The 20,901-nt window shown below is 51.9% G+C and overlaps 1 protein-coding gene across 1 annotated transcript; it reads right to left on the bottom strand.

Annotated features, from left to right (window-relative positions):
• Positions 1-14: 14 nt before the first annotated feature.
• PABPC1L (poly(A) binding protein cytoplasmic 1 like) lies at positions 15-20,578 on the bottom strand. The gene is made up of 15 exons (XM_047744066.1): positions 19,712-20,578; positions 17,785-17,978; positions 16,279-16,394; positions 13,835-13,974; positions 13,522-13,616; positions 10,613-10,750; positions 10,208-10,303; positions 5,839-6,105; positions 5,013-5,097; positions 4,257-4,385; positions 3,629-3,732; positions 2,435-2,528; positions 1,108-1,238; positions 591-665; positions 15-204 (listed from the first exon to the last, which is right to left on the bottom strand). Exons 1-14 carry the CDS (start codon positions 19,902-19,904, stop codon positions 597-599), a joined length of 1,851 nt encoding a protein of 616 aa, XP_047600022.1. The 5' UTR covers positions 19,905-20,578; the 3' UTR covers positions 15-204; positions 591-596.
• Positions 20,579-20,901: the final 323 nt, after the last annotated feature.

Raw genomic sequence — 20,901 nt, 5'->3', positions numbered from 1 at the left:
TTCTAGACAAGACAGAGTTTGCAGCACTTTTAATGCACAAAGCAAAAAGTGATAGGCTGGGGGGGTGTCCAGCCTTCATTCCACATACAGAGCTCAAGTACCCATACAGCCCCAGGGGGAAAGAAATTACGGTTCACTGAGACGGAGAGCCAAGAGCAGGAAACGCCATCCTCTTGTCAGCCAGGGGAGGGAGGATTCCATTTTCTGGGGATGAAAGGATAGGAATAAATGTTTCTCACATTTGGCAGACTCCCGGCCTTCAACTAAGAAGGTAGCGGGACAAGCCAGGCCTTCCAGCAAGGAGCGTGAAGCCAGGCAACGCCAGGGGCAGCCCTGCCTCTTCCCAGGGAGGCCAGCCAGGCAGGACAGCGGGCAAGAGGACATCTGTACTTTTTGCCCAGTGGTCAACACTCATTCATATCACACCGTCTGTCCTCTTCCTTTGATCATCACAGCTTTCCCCAAACTCCTTGGTGCCTCAGAGAAAGCCAGCCACACAGCTTCTTCAAGTTAATCCCTGACTGGTTTTTCCCAGCTTCTCTTGGGCTCAGCTGCTTCTGTCTCCATCTGTCCCACCCCCAGCTACCCACCTGGTCTCAGAGCACATTCACAGTCGCCAGCTCTGTGGCCTGGTGTGCCTGCAGCACTGCCAAGGCCTCTTCTACCTATATGGGACACGAGCGGGGGGATGGCAGTTAGTGCAGCTGCCCAGCGGGGTCCCGGGAGAGCCCTGGCCTCCCAGTGCCTAAGCATGCTAGGTACTGGAAGTCCCCTCCTTCCATAGCATTGGGGCTTGCAAGCGGAAACCCACGGTCACCTTCTCAAGACAGGTGTGTGACCCTAGACTCTGTCAGAACACTGCTCTCTGTACCAAGACCTTGCAAGACCTTGCACATGGAGCTGCAGAGAATTAATGTGGAAGGGCTGGAATAGCAAACCCTTAAGCCCTTTTCCCTGCCTGCTCAAAGATTCAGCAAGTACAAGCTGGCAGTAGCAAAAAGGGAAACCGTCCCAGCCACCACCTGGTAGCTAGCTCTTCTAGAAGTCTTTGTCATAAGCTCTCCTCCTGCCCTCGGAGGGCACCCTGCCACCCAGGGCCCAGACCACCTTGGCATTGAGGGACTCTGGGGACTCCAGCATGAGCAGCAGCTCCGAGTTGTCGATCTCCAGTAGCATGCCCGTGATCTTGCCGGCCAGCTGGGTGTGGGTATTGTAGATAAGGGGATACAGACGCTCACCTGTACAGAACAGCTGGCTGATATCCCAGCAGCCCAAGAGCGGGGAGTGCGGGGGAGGCATGGGTACTGTGGAACAGAGCAGTGAGGCATCTGGGGGCTCATCCCGTCCCTTAGCTCCACTGGGAGCCTCTTTCCCAACTGTAAAGTATGCGGAGCAAACCCTGCTTCAGAGGCTAATTTGAAGAACCAAATTTGATATTCTAGGTGAAGTCATCTACACAGGGTTGGACACAGACTTGGGCTTTAAAGACTACTCTTGTTCATCTTGCAAGAAATAGTTCCCGTATACACACTGAAATCCTAGACAAGATATGCTAATGCTGGACTGGACTTTTGGGGGTGCAGGGGGAGCCACATGCGCAAGATAAATTCACCTTCCACCATCAGGCACTCCTAGTGACAGGACCCAGCACTGGTGGTGAGGCACCCCCTCAGCAATACGTGGAGGGTCTGGCCAGGCTGGGGTGCTGCGGTGCTAGGGTGCTGGGGTGGGAGAGGTTTACAGGGAACGGCTAACAGCTTCCTGCCTCCATGAAGCCCGTGGAGGATTTCCTTTGACCAGTGGGAAGTGGCAGATCCCCAGGTGAGCTGAGCAAACAACAGGGTGGTGGCAAAGGGGGCCTTCAAAGAGTCTGGACATTTTGGTGGCCACGGAGGAAAGAACCTGACACCCAGTAAATAGTAAGCTGGTCATTCGTTCAACAGCGAGTGGCATCCTTTAGCAGGGCTTGTCACAGACAGTGGGCTGGGGACGAACTGCACGGGGAACTCACAGCCCAGCAGGGAACAGGTGTTTGCTCCATGCACACTTAATTCCCGCCTCCCCGCAGTGGTCACTGGGAGCTGGACATGTGGGGACAGCCTCTTCCCATTCAGGAGAGGTGAGGCGCTGTGACACCCACCAGCAGAAACCCAAGACCATACCCTGGGGCTCCTGGCCCCTGATCTGCCCTCAGCTGGGCTCTCTCCAGCCCGTCGTGGGCCTGGTGCTGAAGAAACCCGGACCAGTGTTTTGAGACCAGAGAGCGGGGAAGCTGAGAGAACAGAGGCAACCTGAGCAAGGACACCCAGCAGGTGGGTCTGCAGCAACGCTGGACCTTGTCTACACGTCTGACCGCCATTCAGGGCTTTTCCCAACAGGCTGGCCACCCCTCGGCCGCTGCTTCCCCTCCAGGGTAGGGGGACCAGCCACTCACCAATCATCTGCTTTTGCTCATGTAGCGGCGCTGCAGCCAGCATGGACGCCGTCAGGGGCTCCTGTCCCGGGATGCACACAGCGGGCTCCTCCACCTGAACACAGTGCCGGGGACACATCCCTTAACCACCGCAGATCGCAAGACCTCATGACACTTACCCTGTTGGAAGCACAGGCCTCCAGGAATGTTCTGGAAGAGGGGGGCAAGTGGCAAAGTAGGGACCATTGGGTGGGATAGCATCCCTAACAAGGGCACAGTGGGCCAGACACACCCTAATTCGGATGCCTTAGACAGTGCCAGGAACCTGTGAAGTCCCCCGCCTCAATGTTGCTAAAGGAAAGCGTGACTATTCACTTTGTGCCAAATAACACACTTACTATCACCCAGCTTTATAGCCACATCCCCAGCATACGCCTGACCCTCCCACACCATGGTAACTTTGAAAGCATTCTGCCACTTAAAGAGTACACCTGTTCGTTTTGCAAGAAAGACTTTGAAATCTACACACTGAAATTCTAGACAGGATAGGCTAATGCCAAGTCTGGGACTTGGGCAGGGAGATAAATACACAGCTCTTTAGGTCAATGACAATAGATATATTCAGTTATACTGTAGATTAATCACATCCCATTTCTAGAAGAGCTTTCCTTGTTGCTCCACACTGAATATTAATGAAATCCAGGTTAATGTGGCTAATAACCCAGGCAGAGCAAATAATAAACCAAATAATAATAAATAAATAATTAATAAACCAAATGTGACCTTAGACCTTTCCCTCCTTCTGTTAGTAAGGGGGAGTGTTTTGTTTTGTTTTGTTTTTTTAAAGATTATTTATTTATTTATTTATTTGATAGACAGAGATCACAAGTAGGCAGAGAGGCAGGCAGAGAAAGAGGAGGAAGCAGGTTCCCCGCTGAGCAGAGAGCCCGATGCGGGGCTCGATCCTTAAGGTCCTGAGACCATGACCTGAGCCGAAGGCGGAGGCTTCAACCTACTGAGCCACCCAGGCACCCCAGGGGGAGTGTTTCTTGATTGTACACATTAGCAAATGAAACTTCACAATTCAAGAAAAGAAAAACAAAAAAAAAAAAACAAAAAAACAAGGCCCAGAGAGGGCCAATGCCTCCAATGCCTTAGCCAAGATTCTGAGCCAACCCCCCTGGAGCCCTAAGAGAGCAGTCAGGCCAGCCTTACCCCAGGGTTGTGTGTTGCTGTGGAGTATTTGTGTGTCAGGAGAGGCCCGCTTGGGGTAGAATATCCGGCCCCGCCGGCTCCTGTGGTCTGGGTACCAATGTGGGCTGTGAGGAATAAGCAGGTGCGTTAGGCCCTCACAGCCATCTAAAGCCACAAAGCCTAAAGACACACGTTCATGTAGTAGCCCTGTGCCCACCAGGAGGCTGCCACTTAGATATACACACATTTGCAGAATGAAGGAACGGAGGGGTTCGCCTTACAGCCCACATCTACAACCTTGTTCATGGCTACTGCATGCCCGCTAAGGTTCTGATCTGAGGCTAAGCCCTGGCATGTGTGATCTCATTGTCCCATGCGACCAAACAGGAAGGCTATTTTCATCCCTATTTTAAAGAGGTGGTGACCAGAGCGAGCAAGGCCAGAGACCTGGGTCTGTGGGATTCTAAGGCCCATGCGAACTCCTATGCCACACAGCCTCCAAAGTCAGCTCTACTCTCGGAGAGGGCAGTGTCACAGCCAAGGTTGCCGTGGAGGCCAGTGCTGACTCCCCCACCTGTGCCAACCTGGCACCAAGCCCCTGCCCCGCCCTCCACACACTTCCATTCCTATTGGCCCTGCCCACACTCACCCACTCTTTGGGCGTGGGGCACCAGGGGTGGCACCTGGGTAGAGGCCTGCCTGACACCGCCAACCTGGGCCGGGGGACGCCGCAACATGGCTGGTGGCCGGACCACAGAGGCACCTGGAGGGTAGATGGCTTGTGGCACAGAAAACATGGAGAGAAGGTTGGCGGGGCAGGACAATCCGAGTGGCCCACTGCACCCTGAAGATTCCAGGGTGAGGAAGGGAATGGGAAGGGGGAACCAGAACGCTCTCAGCAAAAGGATGAATGAATTCACTGAGTCAGGCAGACCCAGAACTCTGGGGGAGGTGTGTGTGTGGAAATCTCCAATGACAAAGCCAACTTGTTTCTACCCAGAGGCCCCAGCGGCCCCAGGAGGCATAGCCATCATGATCACACCCACGGGGCCCCCAAGACACTGTCAAATCAGGGTGAGCTCTCCTCCTAGGGAGGGGCCATCCATCAGCCACACAGCCCCAGGAGTTCACTGTGACGGCCCCAAATCAGACCGTCCTTGGGAGCTAATTGAAGAGGATGGCTACACCCATAAGTTGTTTACAAGTTCAGCACTGCATGGTGCTTTATATGGGCCTCATTCAGAAGAGGAAACTAGAAGTGAATCACCCACTGAATTAACACCCGGGGGAGTAGCAGAGCCAGGCTTGCCCCCAAAGCCTGTGTTTGTAGCCCCGGGTTCCACACTGCCCTACAGGGCCCAACCCTGCGGGCCTGGCTGAGGGTACCAGGGGCTGAATCACTCACAGGACGGTCTCGGAGGCTGGGCTGTCCACCTGGGGGAGGGCTGCATGGGGGGGCCAGAGGCGTAGTACGCAGCCTGGGCTGGAGGCTGTGAGGGAGAAGCCTGGCAGTCAGGGGTTAGCAGCAGAGAAACCACATCCCCTCCCAGACACCCCTGTAGGAACTTCACTGCCCCCATCCAGGGACTGGCTAGTGAGGTGTCACGGGCTGGGACGATGTCTCTGCTGCCCAGCTCAGGCTGTCCATGAGCCCTGAACCCTCCGGGGCAAGGTGTCAGGTTCGCTCCTTGCCCCTGATCAGAGCTGGTAGCCCAAAGGGTGGCATGAGATGGTCACACATCCACTCGGACCTGTGCCAGCCAAACCTACTGCTACAAGGAGCTGGAATGTCATCCTGGTAGCTGCTAACGGCCAGCACATTTCCACTTCCTATAAGTCCCATGAGCTCCCTCCTTTGCACACACCTCCAGCAGAGAGGCTGGCTGGCGGCCCGGGAGACAGGACCGGCTAAGCTGGGGAAAGGCTAAGTAGGGGAGAGTAAGGTGTATAGAACAGGGTCGTACAGCATAGAAGGCTAGGTCCCTTCTATTTAATGCATTGTTTCTCAAACTTAGTTGCCCAGAGAGAGTCTCTTTGAGCTGAACCCAAACCTCTCCCTGGGTGGGAAGAAGGGCTGGACAGCAGCACGCTTACCCGCCCCTCACAGATGGGGTTAGAACGGCCTGCCTGCCGAGTTTCCAGCAGAAACACATGGACAGCCCACATCTAGCTGGGAAGCTGCCCTCCTGCTGTACCTGGCTGTCAGGGAAGGGGTTCGGGCAGGTCGTCACCTGGGGCATGGCAGGCAGGAAGTAGCTGGCGGGCTGCTGGAAGGAGCCCAGGAGGGGGCCACCCAGGGCCCGCACCGTGGAGAGACGCTGCATGTACTGGTTGGTGAGGATGGCTTTCCGCTCCTCTTTGCGCTGGGCCAGTGCCACGTACAGCGGCTTGGTGCCCACGATGCGCCCGTTCATCTCGGTCACGGCCTTGGTCGCCTCTTCTGGAGAGGAAAAACACACAAAGCCAAACCCCTTGCTGTGGCCACCCTCTGTCATCACCTAAAAGCAAGACAAGACAAGGTCTACTGGGGGTGGGGAAGGAAGACTCCGGAGGGCTGCGCTCCTCTTCTTCCCCTCACCCCAGGGGCCCAGGAAAAATCGTCCCCCTGACATTGACTGAGGCCCATGACATGCCAGATACTGGAAGTGCCTTCTCAGGTCACATGTACCGCACCTGATGAGGAGGGACCTCCACTCCCACTTCACAGGGGACCAAGTGGGGCTCGAGAGTGACTTGGCGGAGACCAGGCCACTTGCTAACGGGGGGCTGCTCGCTGTTTAACAGGACACTCCCCAGAGTCTGTGGGAACTGCTGCATTTCAGGATTTTCACATTTTCTTTCTGAAATGGTCTTCCTAAGCTGTGCAGGAAAGCTGCTTTAAACGGAATCTACCTACATTACACAGGCTACCATGAAGGAAGAGGATAGTTGAGGATTGCTTAAAAAATCTAAGAACAGGGCACAGGGTTCTTTAGCCAGAGCCACAATCTTAAACACGTCGTGTGATGTCCCTGTGATGAAAATCTGCCTTTCAACTACTCTTTGGTTTTTTTAAACGACCAATACAATTCTTTGGTTCATGTGGGAATCAGGGAAAGAATAAAACGTTCTTAAGAGTTTCCTAGAAAGTCCAATAAAATCAGATTTGTATGGAATATAAGTTTATATATATATAATATATAAACTTTTATATTCCATACACACACACATATATATATATATTTTTATGTGCAGCTTGATCCCAGGACCCTGGGATCATGACCTGACCAGACGCTTAGCCAACTGAGCCACCCAGGCGCCCCAAAAGTGATTTATATTTTTGGTGCCTTATTTTATTTTCTTTGTGGTAGAAATAAAAGTCCTTATTACAGTTTAAAAAAGAGAGTGACTTGTCCAGAGTCACCCAGCCTGTGGACACACATCATCCAGGATTCAAACCCAATGCAGCGTTCTGATAATTGTTCATTGCCTCTGCAAGGCACTGAGCCAAGTTCTTTAGGAATCTGGGGAAGAGGTTCTTAGCTTTGTTACTAAAATATCATTTTTTTAAGTTTTGGAATAACTTCAGATGCACAGAAAAAATGCAAAAATAGTAGGAGTGGCTATCTTTCAGCCCGCTTGCCTCAGTCTGAACAGGGTACATGTGTAGATTAACGTTGGGACGGTACTATTAATTATCAACCACAATGCTATTAACTGATTGGCGGATCTCATTCATCTTTCACTAGTTTTTCTAATAAATATTATTTTTCTCTTCCAGGATCCAATCCACATTGCATGTATGGTTTGTAATGTTTTTTGGAGTCAAGATACTGGCCTGGCTCACACATTTGGACTTGAACGGATATACTTTTAAAATCTGCTTCTCTATTAGAGCCCATGTTCTGTATGTCCTATATCATTGGTGTTCGAACTGCACTTTGCTACCCAACCACACGGGGGCCTGAGCCTGAGGGTTCACAGACACTCCCCCTGCCCAGGGAGGCCCGTGGACAGAAAAGTCAGGGGATCTGTGAACTCAGATGGGGGGGAACAATGGCCTCTCCTTTCTCACATTAGGGTTCCCTCCTATTGTGAATACAGACAACAAAAATAGGGGAGCCTTAGCTGTGCTTGGAATTTTGTCAGAAAGAGAAAGAAAATATTTTCATATCCTGTTAATCACTGCTGCCTTCAAAATATCATCTAGACTAACTGTTGCCTCCCTAGATCTTATAGTTGGGCACAATAACAAAACGCCTACTACTGTCACCTTCGTGTTTTGATAATTTTGTTTCAATATAATTGGTTTTCCGCAATGCTCTGAATTTTCTTTTATGCACTAAAAAGTATTCTCAGAAGGGATCCATAGGCTTTCATCACCCAGATTTTCTTGGCACAAAAGTATTGCTTAACAAGTTAATAAGAACTTCTGTTAGATAGTAAAGAATGATAAAATAGATTTATGCAGCTTACTATAAATGTGGTAGCGTCATTAGCACTTTACAGGCCTTAATTCCTTTTCATAATCATTGCATTTTATATACAATTGAAATCATGGAAATATGTAAACATCCATAAAATCCCCACTTTATAACCTCGTGGGTCAATGAACAAGATAGTGCTGCAACTCGGAGCAGCCCAAACTTTTACAATTCCCTTCCCTCACGGAGGTCAGTGAATCTCCGGAAAATAGACACGACATGTGAATAATCAGATCGTCATTTCACAGCTTATTGGGGGCAGGTGCTCTGCACTCAGGCTCTTCAGTGCTCAGGACACCTTGAGAGGTAGGGAATGTTGCTCCCATTTGACAGATGGGTAAACAGAGTCCAAAAGACAGAGTCACTTCCCTCAGATTCTACAGCTAGTTAATGTAGGACTGGGATTTAGACCTAGTTCTAACTAACTTGAACATCCCAGTTTTCAAACACCATACTACACAAAGTACACGTTTGCTGGCAAAGAGGGCAGATAGCTTTTTTATAATGTTTAAGCAAATGTACTGATGCTTAACTTACACATCTCATAGCTCTGACATTTTTTCAAAGATCCTTAACTCAAAAATTCTTAGAACCTCTGCCCTAAACACCAGACTTCCTGAAGGACATTTAAAATTGTATTCAACGGGGATGCCTGGGTGGCTCAGTCGGTTAAACAAGTGTCTGCCTTTGGCTCAGGTCGTGATCCCAGGGTCCTGCTCGTGGGAAGCCTGCTTCTCCCTCTGCCTGCCACTCCCCCTGTTTGTACTCTCTCTCTCTCTGACAAATAAATAAAATCTTTTAAAAAATAAAAAAAAAATTTAAGGGGCCCCTGGGTGGCTCAGTGGGTTAAGCCACTGCCTTCGGCTCAGGTCATAATCTCAGGGTCCTGGGATCGAGTCCCGCATCGGGCTCTCTGCTCAGCGGGGAGCCTGCTTCCCTCTCTCTCTCTCTGCCTGCCTCTCTGTCTACTTGTGATCTCTCTCTGTCAAATCAATAAATAAAATCTTAAAAAAAAAAAAAGAAAGCATTAAAAAAAAATTTAAAAATTGAAATTGGATTCAACAGACAAAAGACCTTCTAGACCACTTCCCAAGAACCCAACCATCATATCACATATGCGGGTCTCCAGCCCGAGCACTCACACTAATGTCTTTGGAAAGTTCCTCCTTCCCCCCGCTGCAGGTCCCTACCTCCTTTACAGCCAAGCCAAATGCTTCTGCCACTGTCAGAAGGAGGAGCCCTCCTTCCTGGTCCCCTGAGTTACCAGAGCTCTGCCTCCAATACTCCCAGCCCACACCACAAACACCTTATAAGAGATGTGAGTTGGTGATGCATCTGACTTCCCCCTTGACTGGAAGCTACTCAAGGGCAAAACCACATCAAACTCCTTACTACAGGCTTCCCAGAGGCCCTGGTGAAGCAGGAGGAATATGGAAGGAATGAACACTGGGTTATCTGAAAATCCTCTGAGGAGCTTTAAAATAAGATGCCCAGGCCCTACTGTGAAATCTTCTTTCCGTTTGTCTGACTCAGGTGTCTGTCTGTAAGAGCTGCCAAGAGGGGGTTAATAAGCCAGGGGTCAGAAACATCCAATGAACCCAACAGTCTCATGGTATAGATGAAGTTCAGAAAACAGCCCATGGTCACAGAGCTACTGAGTAGAACGGCCAGTCATCACATATCAGGTGCTAAGTGGGCTGGGCTCATGGTAAGTGCTCAGTAAATGGGGAACAATGAATGACAAATGAAGTAGCCCAACCCTCTCATTTTCCAAATGGGGGAACTGAGATCCAGAAGACAACAAAAGTCAATGGAAATTCTGAAATGTGAATTTCTAGAATCTGGCATATAGCAGGCACTCAATTAATGCTTTTTGAATGAACCAAGGTTACAGGGAACCCCGATAAGTCCAGCTATGTGAGTGGGACTGGACTCACATCCTCTTCCCCTCCAGAGCAGACAAGGCTGCAGAGGGCCACCACGCTCCAATGGGGATCAGACATAGCCCCCTAAACTCTAAAAGGAATGGCTCAGCACCAGCTCCTCGGAAGTCACAAGGTGGGGCGGGAGGTGTGCAAACAGCAGGAAGACAGGAGGGGAAGGCTCTCCATCCCCTGTAGGTGCCCCCAGTCCTCACCTTAGCACTGGTAATCACTCCATAGGGAGAGAACTCTTTTCTCAGCTTCTCATCATCAATGGAGTCATCCAGGTTTTTAACGTACAGGTTCACACCCTAGAAAGAAAGGTTACTGCTGGGGGTGTCCCTTCCCCTCCAAGCCTCGGGTTGCTCTGTGTCAGAGGCCAATGTAAGCCATGGGGGGCCTAGAAGTCCTGGCCACCCAGCCTCCTGTTTCCAGTCCTGCATGGCACCCATGCCCCCCAGTCACTAAGCACGCCAATCCCCTGGAAGCTACAGCTACCCCCGCCCAACCACTAAAGCCCAGTTCCCAGACACGGGATTGCTGGAGGAAGGCTTCCCATTCAGGGCCCTCCACACACAGACACGCTCACATAGCAGCAGCTGCCCCCAGGGGGCTGTCACCTGGTAACGGGTCAGCCGGTCCTGCTTTATCTGCTCAAACCTGCGCTTCAGCTCATTCTGCCGTTCCACCCGCTTCTGGGCCCGGCCCACGTACAGCAGCCGCCCGCTCACCTCCTTCCCATTCATGTCCTTCACCGCCTGGCCAGGGAAGGGGCGAGAGTAACTGGTAACCACCCCCATGAGGCCCTGCCTCCAGTCCCAGCATCTGGGCCGGAAGGGGGCCACCTGTCAGCTGGGCCAGCCTCGCTGGCTGAGAATTAGTAGAACCAGGATAAAGGCCCTTTAAAGTGAATCCACTTTTTGAAAACAGATTTTAAAAATTTGGGGATGCCTGGGTGTCTCAGTCGGTTAAGTGTCTGCCTTCAGTTCAGGTCATGATCCCAGGGTCCTGGGATCGAGTCCCTCAAAGGGCTCCTTGCTCAGCGGGGAGCCTGCTTATCCCCCTACCTGTTGCTCCCCATGCTTGTGCTCTCACTCTCTCTGGCAAATAAAATCTTGAAAAAATATAAATAAATAAAAATAGGGATGCCTGGGTGGCTCCGTGGGTTAGCCTCTGCCTTTGGCTCGGGTCATGATCTCAGGGTCCTGGGATCGAACCCCACATTGGGCTCTCTGCCTAGCAGGGGGTCTGTTTCTCCCTCTGCCCCTGTTCCTCATTTGTGCTCCCTCTCTCTCTTACACACACAAAGTCCTTAAAAAAATATTTTCACACAACAGTGACTTTTGCTTCCCCACCCAAATATGCAAATCCTTGTAAACATACTCTCAGATCCCAAGAACTGCTAGTTCCACATCAGTCTTAAAAGGTCAGTACCTGGGTTTTCTAATCTGTTCCATTGATCTGTGCATCTATTTTTGTGCCAATACCATACTATTTTGATGACTACAGTTTTGCAATATTATTCCGCCATAAAAAAGAATGAAAGGTTGCCATTTTCAGGACATGGATGGAGCTAGAGAGTATAATGCTAAGCAAAATAGAGAAAGACAAATACCATATTATTTCACTCATGTGGAATTTAAGAAACAAGACAAATGAGCAAGGGGGAAAAAAGAGGGAGGCAAACCAAGAAACAGACTCTTCACTATAGAGAACTGATGGTTAGCAGAGGTGAGAGGGTGGGGTGAATGGGTGAAATAGGTCTGTTAACACAGTGTAGCATTAGTTTCAGGTCTACAATATGGTGATTCAACACTTCCATACAGGTGCAATCCTCGATTCCCATCACCTATTTAACAATAGTTCATTTTTTATGGGTAATATTCCACTGTGTCTTTAAGTGTGTATAAGTACACACACACACACATACACACAACACGCACACATCTTTTTTATCCATGTCAGCTGATAGACACTTGGGCTGATTCCATAATTTGGCTACTGTAGATAATGTGACTATAAACATCATGGTGTGTATGGAATTGTTGAATCACTATATTGCACACCTGAAACAAACACTGTTAAAAAAAATTTACACCTACAGAAAATGTATAAAATTCATTGCCAAAGTCTCTAAGATTTTGGAGTCAATGAATCCTTGAAGCTCCAACGTGTCATTTTTACAGTTGAGAAAACCAAAGCCTAGAGAGAGGGTGGGATTTGTCCAAGGACACACAAGAGGTCACCTTTTGAAAGGGGCCATTCACTTAAGAACAAAGCTTCAGAGTCAGAGGAGTGCGTTCTAATCCCAGTGGTGCCTCTCACCAGCTACACCCTTGTGGCAACCATTGAACCCACGCTGGTAGAGCAGAGAGGAGAGTGTATGCAGCCTTTAGCACAGTGCCCGGCCCATGGTAAGTGCTCAGGGAGAGGCGGCTGCCATCAAGATGGCACTGGGCCTGATCTCTCTAGCCAGAATCCACAATGAGCTGAGGTCCCCATGGTCTCAATGGTCTTAATGAGGCAGCAGCCTGGGAAAGAGCATTAGGGTGGGAAGCCAGATAGGAAAACATTGTCATGGTGTGACCTCATTCCATTCACTTGCTCAGCCTGTGGGTATCTGGTACTTACTGGCAGGTGCAATGCCAGAGATTTCGCTGTGAAATAAGATCCAGTCTCTACCCACAGTTCTATACATGGAGATCTGGGTTATTGATGGAGAGAGGAAGAAGGGGCCCCTCATCAGAAGCATGAGGATAGAAGAGGCTTCTCAGAGGAGGCAAAGAATAAGCAGAAACCCACAGAGTAAGCTCTGAGTAGTCTAAAGCCGCACTGTCCAATATGGCGGTCAGTAGCCACAAGTGGCTACTGAGCACTGGAATTGTGGCTAGTCTGAGTTCACACGTGCCGGGAGTACCAGATTCCAAAGAATTAATACAAAACAAGGGGAACATAAAATATCTCAATTTTTATATTGAATATATACTGGAGTGATAATTTCAATATATTAAGTTGAAGGGGACATTATTAAAATCAACTTGTTGTTTGTTTTATCCTTTTTAATGTGGCTGCTGGAAAATTTTAAATCTCACTTGTGGCCCCCATTCTATTTCTACTGGATAGCCCTAACTGAAAGAGCAAGAGAAGGGAAACATTTTGAGAAACATATTTGCAGAGACCTGGGGGCAAGGAATCACCTAGCACTTCCCCTCCCCAGCTTCAGTCCCACCATCAGTTCAAGAAGAGGGCAGTGGCTGTCTCAGAGGCCCCTCCACCTCCCATGTGGACAAGAACCTATGAAAAGCAGTAGGTCTTAGTCGGCTTCCAAACGGAAGCACCCAAAGGAGGCTCCAACCTTCAGCCTTTGTCACAGGCAGGAAGAGCCCTGACTGCTGTGGGCCCAGGCTGGGGAGGGACTTCCTTCTCCTTTGCAGCAGCTGGAGCCCTCTGTATCTGATCTCCTTTCTTCCTAGCGCTGGCTTGGTGCCTCCTCCATGAAACAGAGCCACAGCCACAGGGAGGCTCCTACCTTCTGGGCTTCCTCATGCTTCTCAAAGTTGACAAAACCGAAGCCTCGGGAGTGGCCACTCTCATCCTTCATCACCTTCACACTCAGCATCTTCCCTGGGAAGGGCCAACCTGGCTCAGAGGGGAGTTTGGGAAGCCCCAGGATGTTCCCCTCCCTTTCCCAACCCCCTTGTGGCTTTGGACTATTCAGTGCTGTGTACCCCCCCCCCCCCCACCACAACTCCTCAGGAAGCCTCCGGAAAGGCCCCTCCTCCCAGCCCAACCTAGGGACAGAGGACAAAGTGATCCCTGATGCCCTTGGGGAACACGCCCACCAAACTGGGAGAAGAGGTCTTGCAGGCCCTGCTCATCCAGATCCACATGGAGGTTCTTCACGTAAATGTTGGTGAACTCCACGGCCCGCGCTCCCAGCTCTGCTTCCCGCTCCCGTCGGGACTTGAAGTGGCCGACGAAGCTGTGGACACACTGACGGGTTAGGCGGCTGCCAGCCCTCCGTCACCCGCATCCCACCCAGCAACCCTGTGTCACTTGCGTCAATTGCTACCAGGTCCAAGGCCCCCGAATCCCTCCTCGGGAGGCTGGGCAGGGCAATACTCTTTGGACGGACTACGGCCAAGGCTGGACCACTTCCAACAGCCAAGATTCACACTCTAGCATACGGTTAAGAAGGGTTCATTCTTGGGGCAAATGCACAGGGAACTCCTCCCATATACCAGGCAGCTGAGTGTGCAGGAGAGAAGAGCAAGTGTGAACTGGAGAGTCAGATGAGCACCTCAATCCTCACTCTGCAGTTGCCTAGCGGTGTGACCCTGGGCAAGTTACTCAACCTCTCTGAGCCTCACCGCGCACTCCTCTAACACTGGGCATGAAGGGTACTTGGCTGGTTCAGTCCATGGAGCATGTGACTTTTGGTCTCAGGGCTGTAAGTTCAAGCCCCGTGTTGGGTGTAGAGATTACTTAAAAAAAAAAAAAAAATACAAGGGCTCCTGGGTGGCTCTGTTGGTTAAGCGTCTGCCTTTGGCTCAGGTCATGAACCCAGGGTCCTAGGACTGAGTCCCAGGTCAGGCTCCCTGCTCAGCAGGGAGTCTGCTTCTCCCTCTCCCTCTCCCCCTCCCCACTGCTTGTGCGCACTTTCACTCTCTCACTGAATTAAATAAAATATATTTTTTAAAGATTCTATTTATTTATTTGAGAGAGAGACAGTGAGAGAGAGCACGAGTGAGAAGGTCAGAGGGAGAAGCAGACTCCCCAGGGAGCTGGGAGCCCGATGCGGAACTCGATCCCGGAACTCCGGGATCATGACCTGAGCTGAAGGCAGTCGTCCAACCAACTGAGCCACCCAGGCATCCCAAATAAAATATTTTTTTAAAACCACACAAAATAGAAAAAAAACTGGGCATGAAGCTCCGATCACAGGCATTTGCTTGTTCATGTAACAGGTACCGGATGCACTAGGGAAGCAGTGGTGAGAGAACCAGGCATGTGCCATGCCATGGTTACTATTGGGGCGGGCTGAAAATATTAATTTTCTTTTTTTTTTTAAATTTTATTCATTTGACAGACAGAGATCACAAGCAGGCAGAGAGGCAGGCAGAGATAGAGGGGGAAGCAGGCTCCCTGCTGAGCAGAGAGCCCGATGCGGGGTTCGATCCCAGGACCCCGGGATCATGACCTGAGCCGAAGGCAGAGGCTTTAACCCACTGAGCCACCCAGGCACTCCTGAAAATTTAACTTTCAAAATCAGCTTTGTCAGACAAGTTCATGTAAATACTTCCAGAAAAGTATCCTAGGTTAAGAAGAAGACATAAGAGGCATGCCTGGGTGGCTCAGTGGGTTAAGTATCTGCCTGCGGCTCAGGTCATGATCCCAGGGTCTTGGGATCGAGCCCTGCATCGGGCTCTTTGCTCAGGGGGGAGCCTGCTTCTCGCTCTCCCCACTGCTTGTGCTCTCTCTCTGACAAATAAATAAATAAAATCTTCTTAAAAAAAGAAAAGAAAACGTAAGAAAATTCTATAGCACAGTTAGTACAAACAAATGGTAGCTGGCATTAAAAATTACAGGACACGGAGTAGCAAAGGTGAACCTGGGCAAACGGGAGCTAACAAAGATCATGTCCTTCTGAGAACCGGGGAAAGCCCACCAGGCTCGGTTTCACTGATGGGAGCCTCCCTGAGACGCTCTGGACAAAGCCACTCTCAGTGCATCTTCCAGCTCAGAGCCTGCTTCCCTCCACGGCACTGAGCGTGGGGCTGGTTGTCCCATGGGCAGGATCCAAGCCAGGGAAGGAGATGCGCTCCAGCGTCTTCCCCCCTGCCCTGCCCACCGTGAGGCTGGGGGTCTGCCGCGGTGGCAGCGGTGCAGGGCGGGGGATGTGGGGGGATGGCGAACAGACATGTAAGAAGATGGCATGCTAAGGGCCTACCTCCCTTCCTGTCCAAAAGCCCCATGAAACAACACAAACATTTTAAGAAAAAAAAATTCACAGCCATGCCGAGCAGGCTGGAAACCAGACATCACTGAATCCAGTGGTGATCTGGCCATTAGCTGTTCCCACCGAAATTTCAAAATCCCCTCACTTAGGACTCAGCGTAATCCTCTAGGAACATCTGCAGCCCTGTTCTTCCCTGGGGAAAGGGTGCTTCCGAGGGACTGGACCCTTCCGTGGTCACCCCGCCAGCAGAGTTCTGGCTGTGGCTCAGTGTCCGGTGCCCTGAGGCGGTGACGGGCAGCCTCCGGTCCCCCACATCCCAGCACTCACACTTTGCGGTCATTCAGCAGCATCCCGTTCATGGTGGCGATGGCCTGCTGCGCTGCCTCATGGGTCTCAAAGTGGACAAAGCCAAAGCCTCGGGAGCCGTGATCGTCACATACCACCTGGGCCACGGAGGAGATGGATGGGGTTGGGGGGGCACCCCACGGAGAATGGCAAAGGTAACGAATAACCACTACCTGCGTGCTTACTCTGTGCCCCAGGCGGGGTCCCTCCACGTTCCACTCCAGCCTCCCGCTCTTCCCTCCAGATTTAATCATGTAGACCAGAGCCCCACTCCAGGCTAAGCACATGCTAAGGGGATCATAGGCTTCTCTTGTCCTATTTGCTCTAAGAGCCCCTCCAAGCAATTCGTAACCTCTGAGCCCCCACTGCCCGACTGGGGAAGATGGGAATGAAGGACTAGTCCAAGGTCACCAGCCGGCCAAGTTTCTGATTGTGAGAGCTACCACTTAGATGGGGAACAGGGCGTCAGGGTCCTTTCAATGTCGTGAAGAATATCAGACTTAAAATACATGCATGACAAGCCTATGAGGTAGGTTCTACTAAGGCCCTCTTTTAGAGGAAGTCGAGGTATCGAGAGGTCACACAGCTGGCCCAAGGTCACATTGCCAGGAAGTGGAAAAGGCTGGATTTTGAACCCCAGACAGTCAGCACCAAAGTCCAAGATGTGACCGACTATGTTGTGCTGGCTTCTCAGCAGCTGGCCGACTACACGGGGCTAGTGCGCTTCCCGCCGTGCTCCAGAAACCTTTCCCGGGCAGCCATGTGGTGTGGGTTTCTAGCCTCAGCCTCTGACTGCAGGGCTCACTGGGCTTTTCCCCCACAGAGCCCAATCTCCAGCTTTTCCTAAAAGTCTTACCGTCTCCAACCAGCCTGCGAGCTCCTGGGGTAGGCCCCATCCTGTGTGCCTTGCAACTAACCTGGTCCACAGCCACAACGGGTCCTTGTTGGGCCTCAGACACTTGCCCAGGTCCCATCCAGCTTTCTGTCCAATCCTCTATAGCCCAGAGGAAGCCTTAAAGCTTGATGGCCCTCATGGCCTCAGTGAGCAGCCTTCCAGTATCCATGCCCTTCATCCTGTCGTGTCTACTGTCCTCACTCTCTGAATTTGAACTTGTCTTGTGACTTGCTTTGGCCAACAGAATGCAGTGGAAGGAAAGGCGGGCCAGTCCCAAGCTTACATCTCAAGAGGCCTGGTGAGCTTCCACGCAACGTGCCAGGAAGACACCACCCTTGTCATAGGAATGGCCTGAGCTAGCCCGCTGGAGGAGGAAAGACGGCAGGGAGGGGGCCGAGCCAGTCAGCTTGCAGGGGGCCTATGAAGGAGCCAGCCAAGAGCAGAACTGCCCAGACCACCAGCTGCAGAATTACGAGCTAACGAAATAGCTGTTGCTGACAGCTCGGTAAGGTGTGAAGCGGGGGCACTGATTGGGATCCCTCTGCCACACGGGTATTTGACACAGACCCTCCCCTGGAAGGACGCACACCCACCTTGCAAGAGAGGATGTTCCCAAAGGTGGAGAACGTGTCATATAAGGCTTTGTTGTCAATGGAGTCCTCCAGGTTCTTGATGAAGATGTTGCCCACACCCGACTTGCGGAGTCCGGGGTCTCGCTGAGACCACATGATGCGGACGGGCTGGCCTTTGATCACTTCAAAGTTCATTGTGTCCAGTGCCCGCTCCGCTGGACAGGGGGTGGGGGGAGGAGGAGGAGAAAAGGGGGCAAGTAAGGGTATTTCTTTCCCTGAGCCCTAAGGTAATTCATTAGAAGCAAAAAAGGAAAACAAACAAACAAACAACAACAACAACAACAACAAAAAAAACAAAAAAAAATCACTGTCTGGGTCTCACTTGAAAGAAGGGAGATACGCGGAAAGAATTAATGTGCGCAGCGCTCCTCCCACCTTTCTGCTGGGGTCTCGTTCGGCTCCTCACGTGAGCCGGGATCCCTAGCCCCACTTCACAGAGGGGAAAACTGAGGCTCAGAAAGGGGAAGGGTCAGTGGTGTGGCAAGGTCTACTGCAGTGTTCAAAAGCACATGGAGTAGATGCAAATGCAAAGGAGGGCCCATCAGACAAAGACTGGCAGCAGTTAGGGGAAACCAAAGCTCAGAGGTACGGAGGGGCAGAGCTGAGACTCAATCCTGAGACGTAGGGCTCTGGGGGAGAACACCTCTCTGAGGTGGTTTCTTCACCTGCAAAGTGGGGATGATGAGATGATGACCCCTTTTCCACATCGAACAAAGGGAGATGGCACTAGCTACCTCCAGGGAGTCGGACAGGTTGAAAGTTGAAGAAGACACGCCAGGGGCCTTACACTTTCGGCCTGGCACTAAACAGGAGTTTGGGGAGTGGCAGTGTGTCTGCAAACAGCAGCCTCTGCCCATCCTCCCGCCCCTATCACAGCCCGTTCCCTCCCAGCTAAGAGGCAACATCCTTTCTCTTCCCTAGAGCTCCACTTAGCTCATTTGTGAAGTCTGGCAGAAAGGCCAGAGTGCGCAGGGCTTGGAGGAAGAGGTTAGAGGCAGGGGTGGGGAAAGCAGAGCAAAGGAGAAGGCGCTCTGGAATCTAGTTCAGTCACCTGCTGGGAAACAGGCAGAACCACCCCGGCAAACCCTCGTTTAGGAGCCCTTCCCACCCACCCAGGGTTTTTTACCACGCACCAAAGGATACTGGAGATATTCACAGACACAGTGCATTCCTTCTGCGCTGTTGGGGAACAAACCATCACACCTTTTCACAGATGGAGAGGTGGAGAGTGCGAACTCTTGTTCAAGTTCACACCCTAGTGACCGAACTTTGGCAAAACTTGGTGCTCTCACTCTTCAATCTCTCCACCGTCAAACAGTGTGGTCCTAACCACCCAACAAACCAATCAGTCCTCTCAGCTCTGAGACATCAAGTCTGGGGCCTGGAATGGAGACCAGATCTGGGCAGCTGAGAAAGGTGCGAGCCCAAGACCTAGTGCTCCTGCCTTCCCCACTCATCACCTGCAAACTCACCAGGTGCTTTGATTTTCTCATCCTCCCAACCACTGCGGAAAGGCAGGTACCGTCCCCATTCCTCAGACAACGGAATCTCGGAATGGCTGAGTAATTGCTCAAAGTCACACAGCTGCGGGCTTTCCAGTCCGTGGTCTGCCCAACCCCAGAGCCCTTGGCTGTTTTCATTCAGCCTTAATATTTGTCCCCTGTAAGACGGAGCACCAGTAAAGGCACACAGTAGGCGCACACTGATTGCCTGTTCTTGTCTCAGGGGCAGCACCCCTTCCAACGCCCTGTATCTCTGGGCCTCAGTTTCCCTGGCTGCAAAATGAGAGCCGTGGGAGCAGCCAGATTTGCCAGCGTGGGCCCGAGCTGCCACTGGTCGGCCCCAGCGTCTGCGCGTCTGTCTGTCTCCCCCCTGCCCCGGGGCTCACCGTCCGCCGGCTGCTGGAAGTTGATGTAGGCGTAGCCCAGAGAGCGGCGGGTGGCCACGTCGCGGCACACGCGGATGGACAGGATGGGGCCGGCGGGCGAGAACTTCTCGTACAGCATGGCTTCGGTCACGTCGGGGTGCAGGTCGCCCACGTAGAGCGAGGCGAGCGGGTAGCCCGGGCCGCTGGCGTTCATGGCGTTGGCCGAGACGCCGCGGTGGGCCTCTCCTCCGAGCGGCCGCCCCTCCCTTTAGCCCCCGCCCCGCCTCGCCCCGCGTCCCACCTGGGACCCCTCAGCGCTCCAACAGCCCCAGGTGAGGCCTCTGGGACCCCGCCTCTGCAGGCAGAGCGCGTCCTCCACCAGGCCTGGGGTCGGGCTGCGGGGACTCGGGTCGGAGCCCAACCCGGGCTTGTTCCAGTCCCGAAGGTCATTGCCTTCTGGGTCTCTGGGTCCATTTCGCTTCTCAGTAAAACCCCGACGGCGCTCTTCTCAGGGATTGTAAGGGACCCGATGCGATTCTGTGCGTCTCGCAGACGAAGAGAACCCCGGGCCAGACACCCACTTTCAAAGCTTGTGCACCTTGCCTCCTGAAAGTCTTTTCAAGATAGCCAGAATCCAGCACCCGCTCTGGAACCGGCCGTATGACCTGGGACTGAAGGCTCCACTTGAGAATTTGTAACCAAGGCCTTCCTTGACACTGACTCTCGTATCACCAACATCTTTTCCCCGATATTCCTGGCCCACCATTTTTTGGGTTTTTTTTGAGAGTGGTGCGAGGAGTTAGAGAGAATCCTAAGCAGGATCCACACTGTGTGGAGCCCAGTGCAGGGCTCGATCCCACAACTCTGAGATCATGACCTGAGAAGACATCCCCACCCCACCCCAGCTTTCTTTTGACTAAGCCCTTCCACCAGCATTCCATCGGGAAGCCTGTTACTCTATGGGGACAGGAGTCACCTAACAGTACAAGGCCGAGACAGTGGCCTGAAGCTGTGCTTGCGGCCTCAACCTACTTGTGGTGTGGGGGCATTTAAAAGAAAATCCCAATGCTCTGTGGGCCCTATTTCCCCTTGCCCCTCACAGGGACTCTCCCGGTTCCCAATGACCTTTACTTGAGTGAGGTTTCGGCAGGCGGAAGAGCTCTGAACGCGTCTGGTTGTGCAGCACAGTAGCAAGCAGGCACAGGACTGAG

The sequence above is a fragment of the Lutra lutra genome, chromosome 9 (assembly GCF_902655055.1).
Source record: "Lutra lutra chromosome 9, mLutLut1.2, whole genome shotgun sequence".
Lineage (NCBI taxonomy): Eukaryota > Metazoa > Chordata > Mammalia > Carnivora > Mustelidae > Lutra > Lutra lutra.
This window is presented reverse-complemented; position numbering and strand designations above follow the sequence as displayed.